The following is a 12,668-nucleotide window of genomic DNA, read 5'->3' as shown; positions in this document are numbered from 1 at the left end:
AAAACATTCTTAGATACTATTTTTCAGCAAAGATTTATGTGGACTGTAAAGATCTTTGTAAACAAAGTTCTTTACTGTGTCAACCTTCTAGCTAATTATCAAAGAAACCTTAATAAAAGAGTGCTCTGTAACTTAAAGCAGTTCTTAACCATCAAATATACTAATAGTCAGACATTAAAAAATAGTTCTTGATACCTCCAACATTATTTGTATACTTCTGTATCTGAACAGAATTATACAAAGACTCAGAATAGGATTTTTATAAAAAATAAAAACCTGCATGTCCAGACAGCTTTAGAAATAATTTTAGAAGGCTTTTAAAAGCTCGCTCTTCCATTGTTCTGCGACCTTACATGTGCCAGGATCTACAAAAGCAGATGTTTTTCCCTTTGTTCTCTGTGTCCTGCTTTCTCGAGTAGTTAAGCTGAGATAGGGAGACCCAGTGAAATACTGCTCTTGGATCCTGGGCAGCTGGAGATACGGAGGTGCCGGGGACCAAACTCAGCAGCTTCCCTGAGCTGCTCCGGGCCCCAGATGCTCCCTGCTGAAGAGTAAGCCATGGAAAGGCTCACTCATCGCTGACCTCAGCCACAAAGCTGTCATGTCTGTCCCTGAAAATCGTAGGAGCTAAGTGGTCCTCCTGTCATAGGCAGATCACCTATATATGCTAGCATGCCATAGATAGCAGGTGGGAACTGGTGAAACTGAATTGCTCTGTATTCAAATGGGGTTGTTCAGCTTTTGTTCAGTTGAAAGCAGACCTTCATCTTGGCAAAGATACCGTTTGGCCTTACATACTTGGTTGATGTAGAGAAGGTACTAAATTGCAAGCTTGCTTTAGCAGATAAAATCTCTCTATGTGGCTGTAACGGCCCAAAAGTAATGAGACTTAAAATTCTCAGGACTGTGCCCAAAACTCATATTGAATTTGCCTTACAACAGAATCGCAAAGCTTTCTTTGCGCGAGAGAGGAAGACAACGAAATCTGGCCCCGAATCAGTGCGGAACTGTTCAGTGAACTATTTCTGAGCTGTAGCCTTGAGAAGAGTTCTTTGCTCAGTGTGTGTCCCCTTAGACACAGCCTATGGCACGGAGAAGAGCCTGTGGGGCTAACCTATGTCAGATATGATGTCATGAACTGTAGCTGCTGCAGGTGAAAGAGGGGTCCATAGCCAGTTTCTGTGGTAACTGGTAGGCACCTGCAGCTCGTTGACGCAGTACTGGATCTGTCCTTATCTGTGCATAGAGCACTCAGTGACAGGCATATGTAGCTGTCCTGACAAAGCCTCATCAGGGTTCATTTTACAGAAGGCAAGCTTTTTCTCCCCTTTCTAACAAGGCATTTTGACTCCTGTTGTGTTGAGCTCCATCCCTCATTTTATTTAGCTTGTATTTGTAAATACTGGGGATAACTTTTATTGTTTGAAACATTTCTTTCTGTTGTTACAATCTGCAATGAATTTGCAGACTGGCCAAAATTTACATCTAGTTTCACTGCTGCCTGAGGTTCTGTTTTGGTAGCTTGCTGCTTGCAAGGAGAAAGAAAACATTTTATGGGGCCACGAACTTGAAAAGTCATGGAAAGCCATTTGCTAAAGTCGTAAAGATTGGATGATGCACAAGATTTCTAAAAGATCAATTCTGCTCTGAAAGAGCAGTTGTTCTTTGTATCACGTGCAGTATATCAGGAAGGAGTTCGTTTGAGTGTGAGACTGGCTTCCCTAGCATTCTGCTTACCGCTCGTAGCTGCTAAAGTGTTAAACTACAATGGGTTTGTAATCAGATCCTGTGTATCCGCTCCTTTTGTGGTATCTCACTATGCACCCTGAAGCTTTGGTCTACAATGCAGATATTGCTTGAGTGAGGAATGAGTGGTGATTGTCAAGATTATGGAGATGGAGATTAATTCTTGGTTTGAGATTATATCTGGAACTATTGTGCACAATTCGTGAGATTATTCTCCAAACCAGTAGTTTTAACACTCTTTGTGCTGCTCAACATTGAGATTTTTTGTTTCATGAAAAAGTTGTGAGCAAGACAGAGCATAATTAAAAATAAAACAATGTGCTCCAGACTCCTGTGTGGTTTCTGGTAAACGTTTATAGCTAAACCTATCTTGCAGCACATTCCTTGTGCCTCTGCCAAAAGGATTTTAAAGTGCCGGAAGTAAGAGAAGAGAGGGATAATCAAGTTTTGTGTGCTTATATGAGGATGCCCAATATGCTTTAACCTGCTCCTTTTTTCCCCTCTGTTGTTAAGCATCAGCGACATTAAAGCTAGATAGCTGGAAGCAGTTTTATCACTTTGCAGCAGTGCCTGGCCATGTACCGCAAGCGGGGCCTTCTGAAGCCAGGGAATGCTTGCAATTGCAGTTCAGGTTTTGTTCACTGGGACATCACGCCTGTAACCAAGCAAGACTGGTAAGCTAACAAGTGAGAGGGACCTCCTGTTGTCTTCAGTGGTTTTTTTACTTCACAGCTTCCAGAAGGAATGATTACTACAAAAAAACCAGCACAGCACTTAAGGAAGTGTCTGCAGAGAGTAGAAATCAAACTGGTCACTAGACAAACCATAAGCTTTCAAAGGCTTCTGATGTTTTTCCCAGAAAAAAAAAAGGACATTTCTAGAAATGTGATAATAGGTATGATTTTTCTGAGGTGCTGATGTAGGGACATTCAATGTAAACAGTCCAGGAAAGAACAGAAGAAACGTCAGATTCACCTTTAAAACCAAAGAAATATTTTTGATAACCTGATATTTCTCATATTGTTCTGAGCTTACACTGCTTCGTGAACGTCAGCTATCCAGAAGTATCCTTAAAGTTGTGGATATGTATTTGGATGATTTTAGGTCTAAAACTAAAACACATACTGAATGAGATCTTAGAAATTGAGTGTGGTTGTTAATAGATACCTTTAAGCACAGGTTACAGTGTCTTCCCAACTGGTAATTAACTGGTTAATTTCAACCCATTTTTTTTGCATACTTTCATCTGATACATTTTCAGGTGGTGTATGGTGATGTTACCAGTGTTTAAGGTTAGGTGCTGTGTTGAGGCATGTTTTAAGTGTTCATAAATAATATGTTCAAAGTAGAGAAGATGCCAATTCTCTGCAAAGTTTTGCAAAGATATATGTAAGTTTGGCAGTGTAAGGACACTTAAGACTGTCATCAACACTTTCAGCAAACACTGATTTTATCAAAAGCCTAATTAATATAGCCGTGGGAAGCAGATTAGCCTCATCTAGGGGTTGCTTGCAGCTGTTGGATCACTTTCTCCTTTAAAGTCTTGCCAGTAGTGTCCAGGATACTAGAAGGTGGATTTGGTTCCACTGAGGTCTGCAATTGCTTAATGCTCATTTCAGTGGGCATCTGCTGTGAGTGAAGGACAGGATTGCTGCTTTTATAGGCACAAATCTCTGTTTTCTTCTAAGTTTTGATGTAATGGACATCACATCATCATACAGGATCAACAGTTACTTAGTCTGCAAATCTGAAACTTCAGCTAAATGTCTTGAAAACATACAAGGACAGGTACATGACTGTGCTACAGTTGATATGTTTGACAGTCATGCCCATATTTTCACATGGTCAATACGCTGCAGGTGCTTGAGGTGCCTTTTTGATGCCCAGCATGACTTCAGAGGTGTATCTATACAGTAAGCTTCAAGAATGGAAGTGATACGTAGTATTTACAGAAATAGCAACTTTTGTATCTGATTGCTGTGTACAAAAAGTGGAAGATTCTAGTGTGAGTACATGAAGTACAAGTTTTTGGACAAAACAGAGTAAGAGCAATGCATTGAGCATATATATAAACATATGATACTCAATGTGCATATACTTAATGTATGTAAACATACTCAGTGTACATATATGCTGAGTATAGATGATGCGATTTACCCTTTGTATGATGTAGCATCATTAAGTTTTGATGTTACTGGATTAGCTGTAAGTTTTGCAAAAGATGTACAAGGATATAACAATTTCTGTTTGCCCTAAATTTGCTGGATATTAAATCACTACCAGGAAGAGGTCAGAAGAGTAGAAATGGATGGAACTCTGGAAGGGGACACAGTAGACTTGACTTTGTTCTTCACCTGGCTACTGGTTGATCTTGGACCATTGGCTTTATCTCTCCCTCTCTTTCACTTATTAAATGCAGATGATTACTAACTCAGACCCCTTATAACAAAATAGTTTGAATCTCCTGATAGGAATAACAGCTAATTCTTACCTAGAGTTACTATTTAGTGAAACATCTGTACAGGGTGCTGGTAACAACGAGGCATAATTTTAGTTACTCCCAGATAAAAACCACACCCTTAACCATGACTTTGCTGTTCTGTTTCAGTATCTAGCATCTCACTGACTTGTTTCTAAGTCTCAAGACCCTTAAGACTGACCGGGTACTTTTACTTCATTGAGCAAACAGATTGGGAAGAGACAGATCATTTTTGTGGGCAATGCTCTTTACTAGCCATTTGGACTTTGAAGAAACTCCGTATTGAAGAACAGCTACAGGCCACTACACAACGCAGAGAAGATACAGAGAAGATAGAAGTCCTTCTTGGAGCAGTATAGTGCCGTGGAGTACAACCTGGCACTCCCAGCTGATAGATAAGCTGCTGGCTTTCTCCTTGCACTCCCAGGAGACATTTTTGGAAATTCCAGGAAAGAACCATGACCGCACAGTTTCTTATCTCCTGCCCCAAGGGAACCTTCACAGGAGGTGAAATGCCAGTCGATTTCTTTGAGACAGTTGTTGCTGTCAACATTACTGCCCTCTTTATTTGTAGATACAAATGTGCTTCCATAATTTCAAAAGCTTTCATTGTAGAGGAAATGCTAACAACCCTGGCTTACCTCATTTTTCATGCTTCCTTTTGTTTTGCTGTGATAGCCCTGAGTAGTCGGTATGAAAAGCAGGCACAAGAATCATGGATTTGCTGCAAGAATAACTTCAGAAATTTGTTGGTATTAGCAACAGCAGTATGCATGTGAACATGTTACATGATATGAGGGGAGAATCCCAATTAAAATCTTGTTGCTAAACAAGTGACAGAGACCTTACAAACAATGTGAGACTCCAGGCCAATTATGGTTATATTAATAATAAATCAGATCTGGTCTGTGAGGTTTTCTTAAATGGCATAGTATACACATACGAGAATTTTTTTACCAATGGTCATTTTTCTAACTTTAATTTAGTTTGTGTTTTTTCTTCTTTTTTTCCAGCATTTACTAAATGCTGTCAAGAAACTGGTCTTCTTATGGTGGTGAAGTGTCGGCAAGAGAACACAGCACTGAAAGCCTGTCTGGTTGGCTAGTAAGTCCCTCATGAGTTTTTGTTGGTTTTTTGTTGCGTGGCCTATACTAATCTAGAAATGAGTAGAAATCTTAAGTCTTCTCAAAATGCTTATGCAAGGTTAGTGACTTTGACGTATTTTCTGAAAATTGTATCTTTGCTTTATTAAAAAACATGTTGGTCAGGGCCCTACCTGACAAGATTTTATTTCCTTAATAAAGCTGTCCTGTGGCTATAAAGACTCCTTTCTTGATTTAAATGCTGACGGATCTAGATTTTCAGCCCAGACAACACATAGCTTTGTATTCACTATGCTGAATGACATATGTGGGGATGGGGGTGAGCAGTAGAAGCACCTTCATACCCGGTTAGTGAGACAGGATAAGTTTGTTTTGATTTTGCTGCTTGAACTGTTTTTTAAGATTTAGTCTTTGTCCTGAAAGTGTCCTGCTGTTGTGAACAGCAATAGCAGCAGCAATGGGAAACTGTTCGATATTAGAGAGGTCAACTTGATGCCATGGTGGATTTGAAACGTCTCTTTTAGAAGTCCTAATTTATCCCCACTGCCATCAGGCTGAAGTGTTAGATTCTTGAATTTCACAGGGTGAGGGTTGGGGATTTTTTGAGTTTGACTCAGCTGGTTTGCTTTTTGGTGCAATGTGTGTCCTGCCCTGTTAAACCAGAGATTAAGATTAAATGCCTTTGAACTAGTGACAGTTATTCTCAAGTATTTGGGAACTAATGAAAAAACATGTGCAGCCAGGCAAAAGTTCAGGCCTAACTGCAGTGAGAACTTGCTGGAGTTACTCAGTTTTATTTGTACCTTTGCCTTTTTTAAAAATCAAACCAAAACAAAACAACACACAAACAAAATTCTACTGAAAAAAAGTTTAGTGCTTGAATAATTACACTTAAAGTTATGAGCCAAATGAATTGATTTAATGATCAAGGACCTACATATTTATTGTTTGAGACACACACTTGAACCTGTTACCAGTAGTTGCTTCGGTGCATAAAAAAATGTAAGCGTACTCCAGCAGATTCCCATGCTGAGGAAACTAATGGCAAATAACAACAAATTATTTAGCTGAACTGAAATACCAAATGTCTTTCCCTTTTTCTACCTTTCCTCTTCATGGCTTCACTGTAGAGGCTTGAAAAGGACTGTGCCTCAAGAGAGAGTAGTATCACCAGAAGGCAAACCAACTCAGTATTTAGAGTTTACAAGATAACTTTGTAACACTTATGTACTTTATAAAAAAAGGTATTTTATTATCAAAGGCAGGCAAATTTTCTTTGGGTGTGAAAGGAAGATCAGTTATGAGTGTTATTGATGCAATATCTGTTCCATATTCCAAGATGAAAAACAGTATTATGTATTTGTCTGTCTTGTAGCTATTCTGATCCATTGTTCTATGAAGAATGCAAAACAGAATATTTGAAGCAAAGAGAAGAATACAGAGCAACTGGAATTAAGAAGAAAAGACAGAAGCTTACTTCAAATGTGTAGTTAAAACTTAAAGTGAACTTTCCAAATTTTATATCCAACTTTGATTTGACTTGATTTAAACAGACTTAAATCATCTGTACCCCTCTGTGTGGACTATAACTGAAATACACAAAATGATATGAATGGAGAATAAAATAATCTCTGAACTTAAATGTCAATTTTTTAATTTGCTGTAATTACAGTTACAATGCATGCTGTCACACTTTGCAAGGAAAGTTGCAAAGGTCTGTTATTCTGTCTGGACCTGAGATTTTGTTACCAATTTACAAATGGTCTTTTGGAATTTAAAGCTTGTGTCTAGTTATGTGTGGCCAGCTACATAAAAACTTAAGGGTGAATAATTTAAGTTGTATTAACTGATCACAAATTGGGTATACGTTAAAATTGGTCTGTTTGTCATCTGGAGCTGAGGGGGTGTATAGAGATGCTTTTGATGCTCTTACTAGAAGAGAAGGGTGGCAAATGCAGAAGGGAACAGCTTCTTGGAGCAATTTGATTTATCTTTTTCATGAAAATGTTGAGTCATATGAGAGCCTGATAGTACTTTTGCCTACATTGTGACTCATTTTCAAGTCTACATTGCCAGAACAGATGGATGCCCCATGCCCCTGTGTGGCCCAGACTGACTGTTTTCACTCCAGAGGAAAAAGTCATCTGATCTAGACCTTCCCTGAGAATGGGAGAAGGCATGCTGAAGGCAAAATCATTGAGAGCAGTAGCCTCCCCTGCTTTCCTCTTTCAGAATGAAGACGATTGTATAAGCTTCCACACTTAAGGATTGAGCGAGTGACCACACTTGCAAAATTATTATGGATAGAGGTGAGCAAACAACTAAGCTAGATATGTAAGATGCAGGTCACTTCTTGCGGACACAGAAGTATAAGCAAGTCCCTATTTAAAAAGGGGCATTCAAAGGATCTTTTGTATACTAATACTTGAAGCTGCTTAATTGTAGAACTCTCAAATGTGTAAATGGCTTCACTAGAGAGAGTCTGTAAAACTTTATATTACTATTTTGGAATATCTTTTGAAGCATTTTGAAATAAAAAACTTCTTTACAAGTAAGGAAAGGCTGCACTTGGAAACCTTATTCACATGGTAACCTCAATGCCCTGATTTTAAAAAAATTGTTTAAGTAGTAGGATTTGTTACTTTTCTATCAGGAGATGCAAAATTTTACTTATTTGAGCACTGTTTCACCACAAAACCAGTACTGCTTTAAAGCAATTCAAGTAGGAAATTCAAATCAGACTTTGAGACACTTATATGTAAAAATACTTAAGTTAATGTTGCGGGTTAGTCCTTGCCCTTTATTCTGTGCCTTTTAGTGGAATAATCAATAAAATATTGTTGCTTCTGCTATTAGCAGATTGGCTGGAGGACTAGGGAGTGCTTGTGAATGAAAAACTGAAAAGATGTATAGCATTTTGCCTTGTTAAGCAAACTTAAGTAAGTGGCATTCAGCTCTAAACTAACCACCTTAATGTAGCTTCTGTGGACTGAAGTTTCCTACATATGTACTTGCTCTTGGCTCCTCAGTTCAAGCATTTTGGAAAAAAAAATATTCCGAATCAGTTAGTGGAAAAATGGTTGTTTCCCTGTATGTAGTTAAAAAAGAGGAAACTTAAGGTAGATGGTGAAATATCTTTTTAAGGACAGCAACTGTTCTGTTATCCCACTATGAAAATCTGCTACGTTTTCAACCTCTGGGAAGCAAGCCTGGGTGTTCGAAATTGTTGTCAAAAGCACTTCCAAAGAGGACTTGGGCTGGAGTGAGCATTCTTTCGGAGGCAAGTTCCATGTGCTGCCAGTGGTATGTGCCTGCACCGAGGGCACACCTGGGCCTGACTCTGGTTCACACCATAGCCAGTGAACACAGACAACAGCACCAGTGTGGGTTTCCCCTTTTCTGGCTTAGCAGAAAGTATGTTCAGCAGGTGAGCGGGAACCCAGTGCATTGACCAGTACTGCTGGGAAGGAATTAATGCCTGTAGTGGAACAAAGCCCAGTTTAACCTGCAGGTATTACTCCCCACCATTCTATACATGCTGTATGTGAAGGACTGTGACAACTCACTTCTGCACCGATAGTCAAGCTCTACTGTCAAGCCTGAAATTGCATGTACTGAATTACGCTGTCAGCCATTCATTTCTCTTTAGCTGCACTGGTGTGTGTATAAGGAAGAACTGGGTTATTGCAGCTCCTCCTGTCTTTACTGTGGCACGCACTTAGAGCTGGGCTTTGCCCTTGGCTCCGGCATCAACTTCTCTGTAGTACACCCATGGCCATAATGCAATGTTTCCTAGTTTTGAATTCTTGATTTCACACCTTTCACTTTCTTAATGTCTTGTGCAGTATCCTGTATTTTAATTGCATTTACATCTTTTATTTAAAGTTTAAACAAAAGAATGACTACTGTGAAGTGACAAACTCATACTAGTAACTTGCTTTCAGTTTTGTTTTTATCTCGGCTGCAACCTCTCCTTCCTACTCAGGTTAACAGGAAGTAGCCCTCGATTCTAATCGGTGTGAAAAAACATCAATAGTCGATGAAGCCTTCAACTGTGCTTCAGCAGTGAACTGGAAGCTTTTTTGCTACATGTTGAGTATTTTTTAAAAAGCACTACTTCTATTTTGTCACAAGTTACTTGTGAATGATGATGAGAGAGTTTAGCTCTGGACCTTCCCCCCCTCAGCCCCTCGACCTCCCAACACAACAGAACACCTTCACTGCCTGTACTTACTGAGAGTAGCCAGCTGTGGGTGATGAGGAAGAGAGCTGACATCAGTGCAGATGTGCAGTACTTCAGCTAGCCATCTCCATCTAAACCAGGGATTGTGACTCTAATTAACGGTCCCTAGATGTGTTTTTGTGTTTTTTCGTTTTGAAATCAATTCTGCAGGATTCTTATACGTTATTATTCTGTGTAGGAGTAGACAATTGGTGGAATTAATCTAGGCGTGTCTCCAGTGTTTTCAAGTTAGCCTATTAATATAAAAAGGTTACATAAGTGCAGAGGCAGGGACTAACTCAAGTACGTCAGCCAAAGTCTGAAGCATGGCAATGCCGCTAGCCCATCATAGTTAACATTTGTAAAGTGCCTGATGTTTTCTAACACGTGGCCTTCTTAAAAATTAAGGTGGCATTACCAAGTGTTTACAGTTCCAATTTTAACACTGCCTGTTACAGCTAGAAGCTCTCACAGAGTTGCACGGCTTTCCCTGTAGCCGTACAACTAGCCTGCAGCCTATGCTTACCTCCTTTAATGGGAACCATGTGCTCAGCCAGTTTAAAACCATCCACCATGTGGCACTATTGATTGACATTGATGCAATAAGGTCTTAAAACTAGAAGACTGATTTGTCACCTAGCTCCCTCACAGGGTGCAGCAAGGCGTCTGTCACACTTTCTGCAGCAAAGGGCCCTATCTTTGCCTCTTCATAGCACTTGGGAGGACTTGGCAAGCACCCAAGACACCCACATTTTTCGCTTGAGACTACATGCTTTCAGTGTAATAAAGCCTTCTTCAAACTCCTGAGACAAGACCCCTACAAATGTGAGATCTAAAAGGCAGGAGGAAAAAGGTGTCATATACTTAATTAAAATGTTTGCCTTCATAGAGTAAAATGAAGCCTCGGAGGATAGATGAGTGGCAGTTTGTAACGCACAGGGTTTTCAGACAGTCTGAGACACCACCCAGCGATAAATCTGTAAGCAAGCCAGAAACCCATTCTGCATCATACTTAGTACAGCCATGCTCCTTAAGTAATTCCTCCAAGTAACTCCTGTGTTCTCTGTTTACTCTGCTGGTCCAAAAATGGTCAAGTACAGTTGAAATCTAAGTGTTCCATCTAGTTAAAAATCAGTTCAGTAACAGTAAGCACCTGGTTATTTCTTTCATGCTTCTCCCCTAGATCAAACATCCATACTTGGAATACCATCATCTTATCACCTAATTACTGCATCTTGATGTTTGAACCACTTTGTCTCTTCCATCTTAAAATATAATGAAATGAATTCTGCTGGACACTGATCTCAGTTCACATCACATTTACTACAGAGAACAGTTTTGGTTTGCTTTGTTTTTAAATGGTTCAACTGCAACTCGATTAAAATTAGGGTTTACCTTTAGTGCTGATAATAAAAAAAACGAAATACTTTTGTCCACTGTCCTATGTTCATACAATTGCAAGTAGCACACCACTCCCCCTACAGAAAGGGGCAAAAGCCTGACCCCTAAAAGAACAAAACAATACAACACCCCCCCTCCCCGCCGCCTTTTTGTATTCAAACTACACAAAGCAACAGGGAAATGCCTTACCGCTCAGCCACCGCTGTTCTTCACAGGGCCTGTCTGAAGATCAGAAGAAAATGCAGGCGGGTCGGTCAGGTACCGGAGCTTTTCACTCTTCCTTTACCAGGCCACAGCATCAGTAAAAATACAGGTGTGGGACTGCAGGAGTTTCAAGGTCTACTGCAATTTGGTTTTGAAATAAAATCAAATCTGCTTTACATCACCAGTATAGTTCGTATTATACTTATGTGGAGCTGTGTTAAATTACTTGGAGTGGGTCTTCCTGTAACTCCAGCATATGTCTAGTACTGCTCTCATCTTTTTCCAGCTGTAAAAATTTGACAGTGCATCACAGCTAATTTGGCAGTTTGCTTTCTTCAATATGGCTAGTTCACATAAGAGGAAAACTAATCAGTTGTAAACCCACAAAACTGGCAGGGAGACTTAAAATGATCAGATTTAAAAAATATTTAAAATGAACCAAACAGTGGAAGTTGACATATGAAGGTTAGTCCAACTCTCCAAATACATATTCATCAGCTTGCCATATGCTCGCTTAAATGTGCAAAGCAACAACCTCCTCCTGCCCCAAAAGCTGTCTTCCATTTCTGTTATATGGAATTAGTGCTTGCTTAAATTAAAAATTGTCAAATCAGTGGGTTGGGTGAAGTTTTAAAATGTTCAAAGTTTGCATTCAAGTTAAGTTTTTTTTGGTGTCACTTAACATACTTGTAGGACTTTGGTTCTTTCTTTATGCAATTTTATGGTTTTATAGAACAAACGCACACATGCACAAAAAACACCAGAACCCCTTTACTACAGCTACTTCTGCATGTAATTTGCTGTCACTGTGATGAAAAGCTTTCACATCTGAAAATGGAAAAAGCACTGTGAGCCACTAGTGGCATGGATTTAAATGACTTTTCCATCTTGAGTCAAAATTTGATTGTATGCTCTGGACCAACAGATGCTTCACAAGCCAGCGAGCTCCCAAGTGACTTCAAATCTGGGGACTTCCTTTTCAAATGTTACGGCTTGGCCACAGCAATGAGTGATTGGATTGGAAATGCTGCCTACAGCAAGCTCTCCGTCATCCTGCCCTCCTCTCTCTGGTATCAGCAGTTCTGAAGTCCCTCAGGGCAAACATCCCTGCTCCCTTCTCCAGCACGGGAAGCAGCACAGAAGATAAACCAAGAGTCAAAGGCAAAGCCCAGAAATTCTCAGGCACTGCACAGAGAAGCTTAATTTTAAGTTTTTCTGTCACACAGGACAGGGCAGGCTGACCAGGAACCTTCTGACACAAGTAGTCAAACCACAGGAACAGGCTGTAGCTTCAGGTAACAAGTTCTTCAGGTTTCAACATCCAAAAGAATACTTTTCCCAGAATACATTGAAGCAGTCTACTGCGGATGTTTGGTTTTTTCCTGAATGGAGGAGGATGAACCTCAAACTTAATTGTTTGTATTTTGAATCACATGTATAAACAAACAAGAAATTAAAACTGAGTAAAAAATTTTGTGCCAGATACAGAAAGGAGATTTGTAAGTGAAACCCA

General features: G+C 39.7%; 1 protein-coding gene across 2 annotated transcripts in view; it reads left to right on the top strand.

The window, feature by feature from the left end:
- Positions 1 to 6,970, top strand: part of CMC1 (C-X9-C motif containing 1) — a 45,279-nt gene extending 38,309 nt beyond the window's left edge. For both annotated transcript variants that reach the window (XM_052797625.1, XM_052797617.1), the window contains 2 exons: positions 5,239 to 5,329; positions 6,704 to 6,970. In XM_052797625.1, coding sequence (XP_052653585.1) covers positions 5,239 to 5,329; positions 6,704 to 6,818 — 206 coding nt within the window. In that variant the 3' untranslated portion in view covers positions 6,819 to 6,970. The remainder of the gene's footprint in view (positions 1 to 5,238; positions 5,330 to 6,703) is intronic.
- The last annotated feature ends 5,698 nt before the right edge of the window (positions 6,971 to 12,668 follow it).

Source organism: Harpia harpyja, chromosome 1 (genome assembly GCF_026419915.1).
Source record: "Harpia harpyja isolate bHarHar1 chromosome 1, bHarHar1 primary haplotype, whole genome shotgun sequence".
NCBI classification, from domain to species: domain Eukaryota; kingdom Metazoa; phylum Chordata; class Aves; order Accipitriformes; family Accipitridae; genus Harpia; species Harpia harpyja.
The sequence above is the reverse complement of the archived record's forward strand: the minus strand, read 5'-3'. Positions and strand labels throughout refer to the sequence as shown.